General features: G+C 42.9%; 1 protein-coding gene across 5 annotated transcripts in view; it reads left to right on the top strand.

Annotated features, from left to right (window-relative positions):
- The window catches only part of LOC139584371 (nuclear pore complex protein Nup160-like), a 36312-nt gene extending 21280 nt beyond the window's left edge, over positions 1-15032 (top strand). For 3 of the 5 annotated variants that reach the window (XM_071416111.1, XM_071416109.1, XM_071416114.1), the window contains 17 exons: positions 1229-1392; positions 5450-5586; positions 5691-5761; positions 5994-6156; positions 6484-6553; positions 6760-6858; positions 9313-9429; positions 9605-9892; positions 11534-11639; positions 11773-11994; positions 12364-12474; positions 12665-12788; positions 13022-13120; positions 13270-13411; positions 13577-13702; positions 14372-14467; positions 14604-15032. In XM_071416111.1, the coding sequence (XP_071272212.1) occupies positions 1229-1392; positions 5450-5586; positions 5691-5761; positions 5994-6156; positions 6484-6553; positions 6760-6858; positions 9313-9429; positions 9605-9892; positions 11534-11639; positions 11773-11994; positions 12364-12474; positions 12665-12788; positions 13022-13120; positions 13270-13411; positions 13577-13702; positions 14372-14467; positions 14604-14687 (2219 nt within the window). In that variant the 3' untranslated portion in view covers positions 14688-15032. The remainder of the gene's footprint in view (positions 1-1228; positions 1393-5449; positions 5587-5690; positions 5762-5993; positions 6157-6483; positions 6554-6759; positions 6859-9312; positions 9430-9604; positions 9893-11533; positions 11640-11772; positions 11995-12363; positions 12475-12664; positions 12789-13021; positions 13121-13269; positions 13412-13576; positions 13703-14371; positions 14468-14603) is intronic. The other 2 variants (XM_071416113.1, XM_071416110.1) reach the window with 2 other exon arrangements.
- Positions 15033-18522: the final 3490 nt, after the last annotated feature.

Genomic DNA, 18522 nt, shown 5'->3' on the forward strand with positions numbered 1-18522 from the left:
GAATGGATGATCTCTGCATGTGTATTTCCCACCGTAAAGCATGGAGGAGGAGGTGTTATGGTGTGGGGGTGCTTTGCTGGTGACACTGTCAGTGATTTTATTTAGAATTCAAGGCACACTTAACCAGCATGGCTACCACAGCATTCTGCAGCGATACGCCATCCCATCTGGTTTGGGCTTAGTGGTATTATCATTTGTTTTTCAACAGGACAATGAGCCAAAACACACCTCCAGGCTGTGTAAGGGCTATTTGACCAAGAAGGAGAGTGATGGAGTGCTGCATCAGATGACCTGGCCTCCACAATCCCCCGGCCTCAACCCATTCATGTACATTCTACCTCAATTGGGCCGACCAACCAGTGCTCCGCACATTGGCTAACCGGCCTATCTGCATTGTGTCCCGCCATCCCCCACCCGCCAACCCCTCTTTAACGCTACTGCTACTCTCTGTTCATCATACATGCATAGTTGCTTTAACCATATTTACATGTATATACTACCTCAATCATCCTGACTAACCGGTGTCTGTATGTAGCCTCGCTACTGTATGTAGCCTCGCTACTTTTATAGCCTCGCTACTGTTTTTCACTGTCTTTTTACTATTGTTTTTATTTCTTTACTTACCTATTGTTCACCTAATACCTTTTTTGCACTATTTTTCGCTACTTTTATAGCCTCGCTACTGTTTTTCACTGTCTTTTTACTGTTGTTTTATTTCTTTACTTACCTATTGGTTAGAGCCACGTGACAAATACATTTAGATTTATTTGAATTGGGATGAGTTGGACCGCAGAGTGAAGAAAAAACAGCCAACAAGTGCTCAGCATATGTGGGAACTCCTTCAAGACTGTTGGAAAAGCATTACAGGTGAAGCTGGTTGAGAGAATGCCAAGAGTGCCTGACAGCTTTGCACAAAGGGTTTCTTCTTTGAAGAATCTAAAATTATATTTTGATTTGTTTAACACTATTTGCTTACCTCATGATTCCATATGTTATTTCATAGTTTTGATGTCTTCACTATTATTCTACAATGTAGAAAAAGTAGGTGTGTCCAAACTTATGACTGGTACTGTATATCAACACAGATTAGCCCTAGATAATTCTATATGGTGTCATTTATTGACCGGTAAGTTTAGTTTTTATTATTATTTGAGTAGGAACTTAAACTGAATGTTTGAGCTCAGTCTGTGTGAAAATGGACCGGTTTAAACTGATGTGTGTGCCCCAGCAGGCCAGTCCCTGTCGTGGCAGATCAGTCTGTCCCAGCTGTATGGTAGCAGTGTGGCGGTGGCTGTGGTGTGTCAGGCTGTCTGTCAGATGGCCATGACCAGAACCCTGTTCTGTAGGGACCTGCTCATACTGCAGCAGCTCTACCTACGTCTAGGAGAGAATGTAAGTAGTAGTACATACACACTGAGACAGAAATACAAACGCATCACACTAGGGCTGACCCCAACAAAAACAAATCTTGGTTGACTGAGAGGAGACTGTTCTTTCGACCAATCGGAATTGTAAAACTTATTTTTGTAGACACAGCCTGTGTGTTTTAATCAAATCAACTATATGCACTGAGCTTGTCTAATTCTAAGCACACTGTTTGAAATAATTAAGACACATTAATGACCAGAGAGAGACTGACCGCAATTGCAGACTTGCTATGCTGTGTTAAAAGAATTAGTGAGTGACCGTGTGGCTAGCACCCATTGTCTCTCTCCTCCATGCTGCAGCGAACACTACAAAACTTCAAGTGTTTATCACGCTGTCCATGTTGCTGAAGCTGCAACATAATTAAAGCCATTTATGACTGAATTTTTGTTACCGAAATCCCTCATTTCTTTAGGAAAAGCATTCCCTATTCCCTCAACCTTTGCTCTCTTTACTTTTTTATTTTATTTATTTTACCGTTATTTTACCAGGTAAGTTGACTGAGAACACGTTCTCATTTGCAGCAACGACCTGGGGAATAGTTACAGGGGAGAGGAGGGGGATGAATGAGCCAATTGTAAACTTGACACACGTATGCATTGCATGCACGGAACCAATGGGGCCTGACCTATAGCATATCATAATCGCATTAATAAATTGGTTATAACAAACTCGGAACACATGTGACAGCAAAATGAATACAAAGAACGTGACGGACCAACACGAAACGGGGGAATTTTTACTGGTTGTTCAGGAGGTAAAGGGAAAGTCGGATGTGTGGAATAAATGACTAGTTGTGGAAAATACTGGATAAAGAAGGTAAGGAGCAAGCACTGTATGCATATTATGTGTGCCAAACAGGTTCTGTTAGATTACAATATAATTTTTCTGACCATTTGGAACAATGTAAACACAAAATAAATGATTAGCATACCAGTCTAAAGTTTTTGTAAAGCCTTTATTACAGCTAAGACTAAAAACAGTCTCATTCATTCGTGAATGCAATTTCCGAAATGGAACGGTTTATTTATTGTTTACGCTAATTATTCATGTTGCTTTATTTTATTTTAAAACAAATTCTTGATTGCATTTAATCTCTTGAATGACTCATGCTGTGTGATGACATGAATGATTGATACAGTAGCCTATATAAGCATTGAAATTAGGGATGCATGATATATCGGTGAACATATCGGAATTGATGAGCAAAACTGATGTCAAAGCTGACGTGCATACCTATATAACATATGTACATGACGTAATGACCCTACATAAAATTATGCGCTACACGTGCAACACAGCATTCCTAACTTGGCCCACAATGTCTGCTGTGTGGATCGAGCAGTCATTTGAAAGAGTAAGAACATTTTAGCGAGACAACTCAAAAGGCGAAATCCATTAACGCCAAGATAATGGAATACATTGTCCTTGACAATCAACCGTTCTCTGTCGTGGGTGATGTTGGCTTTCGCCATCTGGTCGAGAACCGGTACACACTACCAAGTGTGCTATTTTTCAGACGTTGCTCTACCGGAGTTGCCCAGTAATAGCGTCACTGCTATTACCTTCACGACATACATACTATGGAATGCCATTTGGGTCTTTGCATGCCAAAAAAAGATACAGTAGCACTGTCAAAGCTGTATAAAAAAGTCTGCAAACACCGGCCACGAACAATGTGTTTTCAATACCGCGTTGGTAATAAAGCATCATTTGTTTGACCAACTTCTGGGGTAGCTAGCTTTAGCTTGGTACCTAGCTAGCACCAATACAACCAGCCTGAAAACAATGACCAGTAGAAACTGCAGTCATTTTCATTATTCTTAGCAATGATTTAGGAATGCTTGTGAGTATGTATTAGATGGGTTGCCACTTGTTGTTTGCCTATTGAAATTGAACTTCAGTTCATGAAAATAAATAGCTAGCCAGCTACTTAACCCTGTTGCCCAAAGCTAATGTTATAAGCAGCCAGCAAGCGTCATCTGGCTAGTGAGGCTCGACCGGACCGGGTTATGTGTTGTGAAGCTAGCCACAATAAGGATTAGGCACAATAGTGGACTTTGCGGTTAGCCTTCAAAATAAAAGTGTCATTGACAGTGATGCAAATTAATACAAAATAGTTGGATTATGCCATACATTTATTTTGAAGGCTACGCGCAAATTCCACTATTGTGGCTAATCCTTATTGTGGCTAGCTTCACATAGATGGGTCCGACCACCATTAAATCAAATAAGAACTCTTATTGATTAGGGTTATTTTAGATGAGACCTAGCTATATAGTTAGCTAGCTACTGAAACAGATTGTCGTTTTGATATGTTTTTGGGGAAGAACATTGTTTGCATTCATGAGCTAGCTAATTTTCTTTTTATGACCAGCACTATAGGTGCGCAAGACAACTTTAACAGCATCATAGCATACATATCGATGAATCGTTGTGACATATGAAATACGAGTGATTGTGTAATAACTACGTACATTTTTTTATGAAAGAGTTAAATTGTGACGTGCATATTCAGGTCCTGATTGGTCAACAAGCTTAATTGACACACAAACACCCAAACGACATTCCATAGCAAAGATCCAAACAGCGTTCCATAGAAATCCTGGTTGAGAATGAAACGACTGAACAATGAAACAGCACAGCAAGTAAGTGAAAGAACAAGGTTTTGATTATGTTTTACTGGTAATGGGGACATGCGTAAATGCCAACAAAATAACTGTGTGTGTGTGTAACCTTTATTTAACTAGGCAAGTCAGTTAAGAACAAATTCTTATTTACAATGACTGCCAAACCCGGACGACGCTGGGCCAATTGTGCGCCGCCCTATGGGACTCCCAATCACGACCGGATGTGATAGACTGGATTTGAACCAGGGACTGTAGTGACGCCTCTTGCAATGAGATGCAGTGCCTTAGACCACTGAGTCCGTGTTAACTATTTAACTGTACTAGAATACTTAAAAGGCCGCTAAAATATTAAGTATCGGTATCAGGGTTTTTTTGGCAAGGAAAATATCGGTGCATCACTAATTGAAATACATACCTAAGTTACAGTATTAAGACTAAACAGGATGCGCTCTTTGGCCTACAGCTCGATGGTTGTCATACAAGGCTGCTATACAAAGCCTATTGATGATAATTATATTACTTATTATAATGATGACAATGACAATAATATCAAGAAAACGGAGGGTTATTACAAATATATATTTTTTCTGACAATTTGGAAGTGTAAACAACACTAAATAAATGTAAAGTAATACTAGAGGCTGTTCTAATGGAAAAAAGTGTAAAGCCTTTATTACAGCATTTAAAAACAGCCACATTTGTGAAATTGTTTGACCGACATGTAGTGGCTGAGGCTTGGTGCTCACGGAATCAGTAGGCTATTAAACAAATACACAAAACAGTCTTATTTCTGTTTATATGTACGATTTATAAAGCCAGGCGCATTTAAGTTAAGCTATTCATTATAGACCTAATTAAGTTGGTGTTTCCTCTCACTTTTCTTCGAAAATTAAGGCAAGTGCTTTTTTTCTCTTCTGCTAACTCCAACTGCTGCCTCCGCCGCATTGTTCTCAATACCAATATGCTGGTTAACTTTGCTATTATGCACATAGCAACATGGTCTAGGAAAAGGCGCCAATTCAACAGCGCATTGATGTTTCAGAACCGTGGACAGCGACCGCTATCCAACGCGGGAGAAAGTGCATTTGTTATAAAATATTTGTATTAGTGTTGCACCATTGTTCTTAGGTAATATAACCTAAGATATATATACAATTTCAATAGCGCATGTCTTAGTGATGTACTGCCATCCTCACGGCCTCCACAATGGATTAGTCCACACAGACAGGCGCACAATCAGACAGGTGTCTTGTACACAATTAAATATTTTTTTTGTTACTGCTCGACTGAAGAAATCTTGGTCGACCAACAAACAATTGACCAGTCGACTAAATATGGTCCGCCCTACATCACACACAGTCTGCTCTTCTGACTTAATTGTGTGTGTTCTCCAGGTGTTCCCGGGTGGAGGGCCTCAGCTGCTCCAGCTACAACAGGACCTGATCCCCCGCTCCTCTCAGCTTCTCTCCTCCTACTATCTCCTCAAACACATCACCCAGAGCCTGACCACCACCGTGCCTCTTGACATCATGTACGCACACAAACACACACAACAGACACACACTCCAACGCAACACAACACACAGTATTGAATTCAGTGAATTCTACCTAGTTGACATTGTGTTCTCCCTCCAGAGATGCCAACCTGCAGCACCTGTCAGTCCTGGAGCTGTCTGATTCTCCAGCTATGGCCAGCAACAGATCAGGTCAGGTGCTATGTGTAGCCTCCGTGTTGACTTCAAGCCTCTCTCTAAGCGATTACTTTTTTTTCCTGTTTTAATCAGGAATTCCTGCTTTTCTGACATTGCCCTCTATTCATACATCATTGCAATATGCCTAGCTAACCCAAACCAATATCATACTTTTGTCTGAATTTTCCTGATTGTCTATTGTCCTGATCACATCCCTGTATCCAACTCCGTTTTCTTTCCCCCTCAGTCCGGAGCCCCCAGACGGTGGTGGAGCTGTTCTACCAGAACGTAGCGCGGAAGGCCATCATTACACAAATCTACTCCAAGCAGCACAGCCCCGCCCCGGGCACAGCCCTGCTCCACTGGCCCCACATGGTCTCCAGCGTGGTCACCCTGCTGGCTCAGCAACTGTATCTTACCACACCTACACACACACACGACTGTGCTTGGCTAAGCAAAAGTTGATGTTTCCCTAGGAAAGGTTATCTACACAGCTGGCATATTTTTAAGCAATGTTATTTCTGTCCTCATACACTGCTAGGCTAGTCGAGGCTAGAGTTAATATTCTTTACGCAAGGTTATTACACACCACATGGCTAGCACATGCTATGCTATTAAAGCGAGGCAAAGCTAAACTTGATGTGCTTTAGGCAGCGATTTGACTATTAGCCTTAGAGGGTTGCAATGAGGTGCACTGTAAATAATGTCAAGGTTGACCCTTAACACTATCTCTATAGCTGGCCCAACAACCTTAGCTTCCAGTTCCCTGAGTGTCTGATGGGCAACTGCCAGTATGCACAACTACAGGTGAGACGCTTCTCACGGACTCTACAACCCTCTCACACACTTATTTGTGTTGCATCATGTTTTTTTTTTTACCTTGACTGCATAACCAATGTCCTAATTGGGGCAATAAATATGTATTTATTGATTGAAGCAGATTTAATTAAAAAGCCAACTGATGCATTTTTAAATAGAATATTTTCTTAAGCTCTCCTTTTCTCTCTCTTCAGGAGTATGTGCGTCTCATTGGGCCGTGGTGTCAGGTTAACGTGGGCTCCTGCCGCTTCATGCTGGGCCAATGTTACCTGGCCAACGGAGAGGGACAGAAGGTGTGTTTTAAAGTGGAACTGACAGCGTTTTAACATCTTTTCACATATGGAACAAACAGACAATCATATCAGTCAAAAATATCAAATTCCCAATTTATGCGACAAAACTTTGAGATAAAAACAACAAAAGAAAGGTTCTATTTGCCTCAACATTCCATAGGTGGGCCTAGGAGGGCATAGACCCATCCACTTGGGAGCCAGGCCCAGCCAATCAGGAGTTTTTCCCCACGAAAGGGATTTATTACAGACAGAAATACTGTTTTATCAGCTGTCCGGGTGGCTGGTCTCAGACGATCCCGCAGGTAAAGAATCCAGATGTGGAGGTCCTGGGCTGGCTTGGTTACACGTGGTCTTCGGTTGTGAGGCCGGTTCAACGTACTGCCAAATTCTCAAACTACATTGGATGCAGCTTATGGTAGAGAAATTCATATTAATTTCTTTACAACTTTAGAAATCTGTGGCATTGTTGTGACAACTGCACATTTTAGTGGCCTTTTATTGCCCCCAGCACAAGGAGCACCAGTGTAATGATCATGCAGTTTAATCAGCTTCTTGATATGCCACACCTGTCAGGTGGATGCATTTTCTTGGCAAAGGAGAAATGCTCACTAACAGGGATGTAAACCCATTTGTGCACAAAATTTGGGAGAAATATTTTTTGTGCGTATGGAACATTTCTGGGATCTTTTATTTCAGCTCATGAAACATGGGACCAACACTACATGTTGTGTGTTATTTTTGTTCAGTGTATATAATTCACCAGTACATTTCTTGGTAGTCAAAAATGATTGCTATCAGGTAAATCACAGCTGGCCTGGTTCAATGTTTGCTGCCTTCATTCAGGGATGCACTGTTTCAATGGCTCATAATTTTGTACAAAAACAGATGAATGTAACAAAGGCTGAGAATGACAATACAATCAAACTAACAAGGGCGATGATCACAAGTCGGTCATAATGTGGCTAATAGGCTATCGTAGCAAGCTAAAAACACGGAGCCAACGTTAGCTAGCTGCTAGGAAGATGTCATGTCATTGGAGATGTGGGTCGAATGACTTTTTCCCCTCATATCATTTTCCGGTGGCTATACACACCTAGAGATGCAGGTGTCATTTGGTTAGCTAGCAAGAACTTGAACGACTGTTATCCAGTTAGCATATCTCTTGCGTTCGCAAATTCACTCTGGCTATCTACTCCAATTTCAGAGCACTCTCATCTGAGTATGCCAGAGCTCAGAATAACTGATGAATTTACGAACATCAACACCTGCTGAATGTGGCTGGTGTCAGTAAACGTAGGCAAAGAAAGTAAGTTGGTCATGAACGCTCTGGATAACATGTAAACAGCCTAACCAGCTCTGTTAGGTTGAGTAAAATGGTCAGAGTAAGGCGTTCTCTCATTTGTCTGGAGGTAGCTAGCTAGCAAGCTAGCCAAACTATTGCTATCAGGTTGTAAATCACAGCTGTCCTGGTACAATGTTTGCTGCCTACATTCGGGATGCACTGTTTCAGTTTCAAAGGCTCAATATTTTGGATAAAAAAACGGACGAATGTAACAAAGGCTGGGAATGACAACACAATCGGTTAGCTTTGGGTGCTTGGTTGGGACAAGCATGCGTTGTTAGCAGGTAAGCTGCAGAAGAACGAAAAGGCTACAATTCCCTATCATTTATCAGTACAACTAGTTGAAGTTTTGGTTTATCTACTGTTCCTTCGTTAGATGTTAGCTCATCTTTCTCTGGCTAGCATTAGTTGTTGATGTCCATAACTGAGGGAGAGAGAGCCTACCTTTTCATGTTTGTTTGATCAATAGGACTGTAAAATTCCCAAACGTAAGAGGACTCCCAAGTGGTATTGACATATTTGCAGAAATCCATGCAGGTGTATTTTGAGGCTTTTGGCGACTGCGTTCTAATGATCAAAAGTCGTACTGTTGTAATTGCCTGTAAACACACAGTCCAGTTCAAAGTGGCCTGTGGCAAATAAAGGCCTACTGTAGCTCCGATTGGCTATGGCGCACCGGTCTGCGTAGACGCTGGTTCTGGATGAGAGAGATGTTATATTTACTGCAGTTAATTGTTCAAACGCATTGCTGCTTTTCCACTCTATATTGCTATAGAACTTTCACAAATGCCTTAGTATACGTAAACTTGAAAATGACCATATCTAAGTGCTCGCTTGTCAGAAAATGTTTTAAAAAAGTGTCATGCTTCCTGGGGGTTCACATTAACATATTTAAGATGTTTTGTTGTTCAAATGCAGTCAGTTCCACTTTAAGGGTTGCGGTTGCATTTCAAAGTGCCATTATGACTATGGGAAGAGTTGTTGCGGTAGTACAGAAGGTGTAGTGGCTGAAAGCATGAAATATGTCATATTTCTCTGAGTTGTTGCTTCACAGGTGTGACAGAGCAACACCAGTAGCTGTTTTTTTACCCCCATTTGTGGCATGTGTCCAGGCACTGCAGTGTTTCCAGGAGGCGGCGGTGGAGGTGGAGAGGGAGGAGTTTCTTCTGAGATTGACAGGAGCCGAGGAGGAAGCTGCGGCTGCACCGAGACTACAGTACTACAACAAGGTTACTATGGGAACCCGTTCTTTAAATAATATATTATTATTGGATTATTTATTAAATGTAGTCGGGTGCTCGTGCCCTACAAACCCTTTCAAACACAATCTGGATGCGTGTGAGTGGAATGAGTAAAAAAAAAAAAATGGTACAGTGTTTTTACTTATTCTTAAGTGTGTGTTAGGTGCTGCGGTTGCTGGAGGACGTTGGTCTGCCAGAGCTGGTCATCCATCTAGCCACTCTGGCTATCACGGAGGCCGTCAATGACCCCAGGAGTCAGGCTGCCCTGTGGACCCGCATCTTCAAGCATCACCTGGACTTAGGACACAACAGCCAAGCCTACGAAGCCCTCACACAGAACCCTGACTCCAGCAGCCAGTTAGACTGTTTGCGTCAGCTTGTTGTGGTTCTGTGTGAGCGTTCTCAACTTCAGGACCTGGTCCAGTTCTCCTACGTCAACCTGCACGATGAGGTAGACACACATACAGTTGTGGCCAAAAGTTTTGAGAATGACACAAATATTAATTTTCAAAGTCTGCTGCCTCAGTTTGTATGATGGCAATTTGCATATACTCCAGAATGTAATTAATTGCAATTCATCTGATCACTCTTCATAACAAAGTCCCTCTTTGCCATGCAAATGAGCTGAATCCCCCAAAAACATTTCCATTGCATTTCAGCCCTGCCACAAAAGAACCAGCTGACACGTCAGTGATTCTCTCGTTAACACAGGTGTGAGTGTTGACGAGGACAAGGCTGGAGATCACTCTGTCATGCTGATTGAGTTCGAATAACAGACTGGAAGCTTCAAAAGGAGGGTGGTGCTTGGAATCATTGTTCTTCCTCTGTCAACCATGGTTACCTGCATGGAAACACGTGCCGTCATCATTGCTTTGCACAAAAAGGGCTTCACAGGCAAGGATATTGCTGCCAGTAAGATTGCACCTAAATCAACCATTTATCGGATCATCAAGAACTTCAAGGAGAGCGGTTCAGTTGTTGTGAAGGCTTCAGGGCACCCAAGAAAGTCCAGCAAGCTCCAGGACCGTCTCCTAAAGTTGATTCAGCTGCGGGAACGGGGCACCAGCAGTACAGAGCTTGCTCGGGAATGGCAGCAGGCAGGTGTGAGTGCATCTGCACGCACAGTGAGTCGAAGACTTTTGGAGGATGGCCTGGTGTCAAGAAGGGCAGCAAAGAAGCCACTTCTCTCCAGGAAAAACATCAGGGACAGACCTATATTCTGCAAAAGGTACAGGGATTGGACTGGGGTAAAGTCATTTTCTCTGATGAATCCCCTTTCTGATTGTTTGGGGCATCTGGAGAAAAGCTTGTCTGGAGAAGACAATGTGAGTGCTACCATCAGTCCTGTGTCATGCCAACAGTAAAGCATCCTGAGACCATTCATGTGTGGGGTTGCTTCACAGCCAAGGGAGTGGGCTCACTCACAATTTTGCCTAAGAACACAGCCATGAATAAAGAATGGTACCAACACATCCTCCGAGAGCAACTTCTCCCAACCATCCAGGAACAGTTTGGTGACAAACAATGCCTTTTCCAGCATGATGGAGCACCTTGCCATAAGGCAAAAGTGATAACTAAGTGGCTCGGGGAACAAAACATCAATATTTTGGGTCCATGGCCAGGAAACTCCCCAGACCTTAATCCCATTGAGAATTTGTGGTCAATCCTCAAGAGGCGGGTGGACAAACAAAAACCCACAAACTCCAAGCATTGATTATGCAAGAATGGGCTGCCATCAGTCAGGATGTGGCCCAGAAGTTAATTGACAGCATGCCAGGGCGGATTGCAGAGGTCTTGAAAAAGAAGGGTCAACACTGCAAATATTGACTTTGCATCAACTTCATGTAATTGTCAATAAAAGCCTTTGACACTTATGAAATGCTTGTAATCATACTTCAGTTTTCCATAGTAACATCTGACAAAAATATCTAGACACTGAAGCAGCAAACGTTGTGGAAATTAATATTTGTCATTCTCAAAACTTTTGGCCACGACTGTACATTCTCTTTACATTTGGTTAGAGCGCATTATGGACTATATAAATGTATTAGATTCATCAGATCAAGTGTTTGACCTTCTTTTCTGGCTGCAGGTGGTCAGCATCATAGAGTCCAGAGCCAGAGCAGTGGACCTGATGTTCCACAACTACTACGAGCTGCTCTACGCCTTCCACATCAACAGACACAACTACAGGAAAGGTGAGAGGAACCTGGGACTCTGTCAGATATTAGCACTCTGTTTATAAATGAGGCTGGTGGTATTTCTTTTAACTCACTCTCCATTTTGTGTGTGTTTTATTTTGATGTGTTTGGCCCTATCTGTGTCCTCCAGCGGGTACGGTGATGTTTGAGTACGGCATGCGTCTGGGCCGGGAGGTGAGGACACAGCTGGGTCTACAGAAACAGGTCAACTGTTGCCTGGCCTCCCTCAACTGTCTACGGCTCATCAGATCTGACTATGCCTGGATTGTCCAACCCACCTCTGGAGTGGTGTATGAGAGGCCCGCTGCATCACCAAAGAGGAACTACGATGGAGAGTTTACTACTGGTCCAGGTGAGATACTATAGGCATAGATAACGATTTGTGATTATTATAATTACCGCGATAAATGTTCCTTTTTGGTCATTACTATCTTTACACCACTATGTTTGGGACATGGTGGGAAATGTGTTTGATGACATGCTCTTTAAATTCTACAGTATTGTAATTGTTTGTCCATTGTTAAGTTCATGTTTTAAGTTTCTCTATATTTCTGTTATTACGGGGCTATTACTCTGTTATTAGTGCGCCTGCGCCGGTGTCTCGTAGTTGATGATCCTGGCCTGAGTGCAACCGCGTATTGTGCTAATACTGTTGCGTAAACGTTGTTAAACTGGAACCTTGTCGTTGTGTCATTTTGAGTTAACATCCGTGTCCCTGCAGTGAGTGGTCAGATGGACATCCTGGAGCTGAAGGACCTTCAGAAGGAGTACGCCCTTGCCCGTAGCCGCCTCATCCTGGCTCAGCATCACCCACCCTCCGCTGCCATTGCAGGTATAAACAACACTGATAACATATTCCCAAAAGTGAATGGAAAGTGACTTGTCAGTAAGCCATCACCAATGATGTTTTGCCTTGATACCTCTTAATGTGATCATTTAGAGGGGGGAACATTATTCCTGTAAGGAAACAAAACCCTTAATCGAACACCAGAAATGTAACAGTTCTGTGTGTGGTGTTGCAGGCAGCGCCTCTGCAGTGGAGATGGTGTCCCTACTGGTCCAATCTGGACTGTTCGACTGTGCCCTCTCTCTCTGCCAGACCTTCAAACTCTCCCTCACTTCAGTCTTCGAGGGACTTGCCTTCAAGTAAGTAACGGGCAGAGTCAACTGCATGGAGTGACTTGAATTTATACGCATATCTCTCGTTGACAATGCATGATTTACGTGAATTTCCTAGTTATGCATGCAGTTGGTATTCAGCCTGTAGTGATCACATCAAAGTAATCGGTCTTGCTTTGTCTGAACTAACATGTAGATATAGGGGTTTCCTTCGTGTGGTTTGATAGTGGTGTGGTGATGCTTGCAGTTTGTATTTCCAGGTGTATAAAGTTACAGTACGGTGGAGAGGAGAATCAGAATGAAGCCTGGAACTGGCTGGCTGCCAATCAGCTGTGTACCATCACAACCAAAGAATCAAGGTTGGTTAAATGTATGAACTGGTACAAATTGGCTAGTTAATACCACATTGTCCACCTTGTGGTGCAGTTGGGAATATTAAAAAGGTCAACTTGAACAATAAAAATAAAGTGAAATCATGTAAAACATTTAAAAAATGACTTTCCGCCAGTGCGACAGATGAGGCGTGGCGACTTCTGGCCTCTTACCTGGAGAAGCATCCTACTCAGAATGCTCAGCACCATCGCTGTGTCATCAACAGGCTGCTGTCACACGGTGTACCGCTGCCCGACTGGCTGGTCAACGCCTACAAGGTAAGAGAGCGCACTATTTGTGCATGTATTTATATTGCCCTAAATGCAGGACATATTTTCTGAGAAGGACCCCTAGATATGAATTAAATGGAAGAGTCCATAAATGTACCTTTTTGTAGTTGTATTTGCTCCCCATGTATGATAAAACAAGCTTGTTTTGTTTAGGGGGTGGATGCTGCAGCGTTGTTACGGCTCTACCTGAACTACGACCTGCTGGAGGCAGGAGCTGAGCTGGTGTTGGAGTATGTAGATGCCCTCCTGGGGAAGGGACACCAGTACTTTGGCATCGAGGTACACTATACACTGAGTGTACAAAAAATTAGGAACACCTGCTCTTTACATGACAGACTGACCAGGTGAAAGCTATGATCCCTTATTGATGTCACTTGTTAAATCCACTTCAATCATTGTAGATGAAGGGGAGGCGACAGGTTAAAGAAGGATTGTTAAGCCTTGAGACATGGAATATTTGTGTCCCATTCAGCGGGTGACTGGGCAGGACAAAAGAACGGTATGGTAGTAGGTGTCAGGTGCACCTGTTTGTGTCAATAACTAAAACGCTGCTGGGTTTTTAACACAACAGTTTCCTGTGTATCAAGAATGGTCCACCACCCAAATGACATCCTGCCAACTTTACACAACTGTGGGAAGCATTGGAGTCAACATGGACCAGCATCCCTGTGGAATGCTTTCGACACCCCAACGAATTGAGGCTGTTGTGAGGGCAAAAGGGGATGCGGCTCAATATTAGGAAGGTGTTCCGAATGTTTTGTACACTCGGTGTACGTCACTTCTCATGTTTATGATGCATGGTTGTTTTACCCATTGTAGTTGAACACACTTGATTCTTATCTCTAGAGAAGGGTCTAAAATGTCAATATAATGGATTGATAAGAACAGATTGAAAAGTCAAATGTTTGTCCTTTAAAAAAATCTCTCTGGTAATGGTGTGTTGTACAGAGGCCCCTCTCAGCCACAGCGCCGTTGGTGTGGCTCCCATACACGTCCATCGACCAACTCCTCCAGTCGCTCAACGAGACCCAGACCAACGCCAGAGTAAGTTGATTCGAAATACTATTTTTGAAATCGGTTTGCCAACCTGTGCTGACTGACATGAAACCTGACATGACTCCTCAGTTTAAAAGTTAACATGCACCACCACGCTCCTCATTACTTGTCCTCTCCATCTCAGATGTACAAGAAACTGCAGGACAAGCTGAATGACTACCACAAACTGGTGGACCAGACGACGAGGAGAAAGCTCCAGGCCCAGTAGAAGCACCGTCTGTCAGTCAAAACACAGTACTGCTTGCATCCAGATTCTACTCTGCTACCAAAGTGTGCACTTGCACACTCAGTCATGGATTTCAAAGCATTGGATTGGTGTAAGAATTGGCTGGGGGATGTTTCCGCCATTGCTAATTCCATGACGGGGAAGATGGAGGTGCACACTTTAGGAGGTGGGTGGAGAATCGGGTACAGCCTGGCCCCACTGCCCCTCCAGGTGCTGTCTCACTATGGCCATGACTCTCTGGAACACAAAACAGACTGAATGGATGAAGGGAAATACATGCATTTTTGTATAAGGGTAAATTAAACTGACTTATTCATATGCACTTCGCCAGATTGTTTTGTGCCAGACATTTTGTGTTGTCTAATTTCAGGCTAACATTGAGAGTGAGGGCTCAAGAATATGGAAAAGAGGAATGGGGGAAAAGTGTCCGTCTTACCTGCTTGTTGCATTTACATCTACTGTATACACTCACTGGCCAGTTTACTAGGTACACCCATCTAGTACTGGGTCAGACCACTCTTTGCATCCAGAACAGCCTGAATTCTTTGGACATGGATTCTACAAGGTTTCAAATGTTTGTTGCTCAGTTGGTATCAAGGGACCTAACGTGTGCCAGGAAAACATTCCCCACACTAGTACACCACTGCCAGCAGGATGGGTCCATGGATTAATACTGTTTACGCCAAATCTTGACTGCCGTCAGCATGATGCAACGGGAACCAGGATTTTTTTTAGTGCCCAGTTGATAGGAGTGGGCGTCTGCTGCAATAGCCCACCTGTGACTAGAATCGACGAGTCGTGCGTTCCGAGATGCGACGTTATGTCTGTTTGTGGCCCTCCTGTTAGCTTGCACGATTCTTGCCATTCTCCTTCGACATGTCTCATCAACAAACTGTTTTTCACCCACAGGCAGGACTGCTGCTGACTGGATGCTTTTTTGTTTGTTGCACCATTCTCGGTAAACCCTAGACCCTGTCGTGTGTGAAAAGCCCAGGAGGTTGGCAGGTACTGAGATACTGGATCCGGCATGCCTGGAGGCCTAAAATTGTTAGTTGAACTCATAATCTAGTGATCAAGTGACCTAGGTGACTGAGCGTAGTATGACCATTGCACCAATGGTCATACTACGCTCAGTCACCTAGGTCACTTGTTTTGCCCATTCTAACGTTAAATCGAACAGTAACTGAATGCGTTGATGCCTCTGTGCCTGCTTAATATAGCAAGTCACGTGACTGGCTTTAGGAGCCATCCATTTTTGTGAACGGGTGGTGTACCTAATAAACTGGCCGTTGAGTGTAGATTATGAGTTCAACTAACAATTTTAGGCCTCCCGGGTGGCGCAGTGGTCTAGGGCACTGCATCGCAGCGCTAGCTGTGCCACCAGAGACACTGGTGGCACAGGTTAACCTACCCTTATCAAGCCGGGTATTTTTTTATGCAACTTTTCACATTTACCTGTTGTTGACGAAGCCGTCTGTGTCAGAGGCCTTATGATGGCGTGTCCTTTTCATTGGAGTCGAGGGATACAACGGAGGTGTCACAAGGGTACTTGTGAGGTATTCTGAGGTCGTAACTGACAACCTTTGAAAATAGCAAGTGAAGGAAATTGTTTTTGGCGGTCACTAAACCATTGCTGGACATTTTATGATACTATATTTTCTCCTTCTGGTAGGTCCCGGCATCTGTTCATAACCAGGCGATCAGTCTGGCACTTTGTCTTAAATAAAAACTTGGTCAACAATTGTCATTTAGGTTTAAGGTTGAATTGATTTGCATCAAAAATAAACTGTGTGCAGGTGATAGAAGCCCAAGAGCTGATATAAACACCTCACCACAAAAAAAACTAGATGCAATAAGTACAAAAATAAAAGGTTAGTTAAAATGACCTAATAAACATATGTTTTGTTTAAATGTGTGTGAGAGTTGGGCTATATGGACGAGATTACTGAGTAGTTTGGTTCAACAGGCTGACCCAGTCTTCGCTTGAAGTTATTGAGGGATGATGAGGTTTTGGCAATGTTAAGATAAGAATTCCAGAGTATGGTACCCCCAGTGTCTGATTAGAGAATTGACTACGTGAGGTGCGGCAGTAGGGAGGGTGAATGTTATAGCAGTGTCTTGTGTTATATAGGGAATGGAAATGTCCCTTAATGTAATCCACCAACCCTCAATTATAAACATAGCTCGAGAAATAACGTAATCTCATTTGGAAGCTAGACTGATTGGCTCCAGATTGGATTTGATTCAGACCGGTGACGCCGTTACACTATGCAACCAACTGTGACATGTATTGAGTTTGTTGCTGCTAGTTAGTACACTGTTGTAGTCATACGTTAGCTAGTACCACCAGCTGCATCCAATAGTTATTTGTGCCCTAGACATGGATTGCACCTCGGAGGATAATGTAATAGTGGCATGGAAATACGATGACACTGCTAAATAATTAGTTTGAAACAACTTTGCCATATTATGTCAAATTTACTTTAGAGAAGTTGCCATTCACGTTACTGTTACTAGCAAAGTAAATAAAAAAAATAGCTAGCAATGCTAATGTTAGCTAGCTAAAATATTGTGGTCCCCTCAATTTTAGTAAACTGGGTAAAGTTATAATGCATCTAAAGTCAATCTGGCAACATCACAATCACACCAAAAGGGTGTCCTACTAATGATTTGCCGTCTTTTGAAACGTCTAGCTACATGTATACAGTACTCAACCACCACTGGGGACCAACGAACTCAAATATTCCATGTCTCAAGGCTTGACAATCATTCTTTAACCTGTCGCCTCCCCTTCATCTACAACGAACAACCACATATTCCGCATGGTAGCTTCCTTCGCAGGGCACTCAAACTAGTGGTGCGCGGGTCAGCTGTTTGTTCACCTACACCCGCGCGCAATTGCTAATAATGAGAGGTCCGGCGGTGTGTCCCAAACTCCGTTTTAGAGGAGACTGACTGTCAAAAATAATCCCAGTTACAATTTTGACACTATAGTACATGTTTCTGACTCGTTTAGATGCCACATGGGTCGTTTTCAAATGGATTAGTTGGTTTTTAGGGGCAGCAATGTAAAGGTCATTTCCAATTGAGCAGACAGATGCAGCATTAACCTTAAAATGCAGAAACATTGCTTTGAAGTTTCAATCACACTAAAGTCGAACTTCATCGATACAGATCGAATAGAGCACTAAACAATATTGCCGAGTCTACCTTTTGTAAAAAAATATATATTTAAAAAAGGCACCCTGTTGTGCCTAGCTCTTTCACTATTGGTGACATCTTGACCAATTAGTTGGCTAGTGAGTTGACTGGCTCAATTTTTTTGTGATGGGACAGCTCCACTATGAATACCCACAAAAAGAACCTTGTCGCTAGAAGAATATCATAAATTGAAGGGCTGACAGCCAAATTAGAACTGCACGGATATCAGATGGCATAATCTGATTTGTTCCAATAGAATTAACAAGAGGGATATCGAACCACATCCTGTCATTTACACATTGAGTCATACCCAATACCAAGTCTCAAAACTGCATCAAAACCTTGGTTGCGTTCCCCGCTCAGACGCTGCATGCATCAACCAATGGTGGCGTGCCACGTCATCTACCGTGCCGTCGTGCACCAGATTGTTAGAACCTATGTGGTTTACCAATATGTAAAATACCTATCCAGGCGTTATAAGATCTGGCATGCGTCAGCAATGCCTAGACAGAGGAACATGCCCTATGACATGCCATATATTCATATCTAGTTTAGTGCTAGGTCATCTAGGACTAGAGTTGGGGGGGGGGGGGCATTGATTGGTTGAAAACATAAA

This window comes from Salvelinus alpinus, chromosome 9 (genome assembly GCF_045679555.1).
Source record: "Salvelinus alpinus chromosome 9, SLU_Salpinus.1, whole genome shotgun sequence".
NCBI classification, from domain to species: domain Eukaryota; kingdom Metazoa; phylum Chordata; class Actinopteri; order Salmoniformes; family Salmonidae; genus Salvelinus; species Salvelinus alpinus.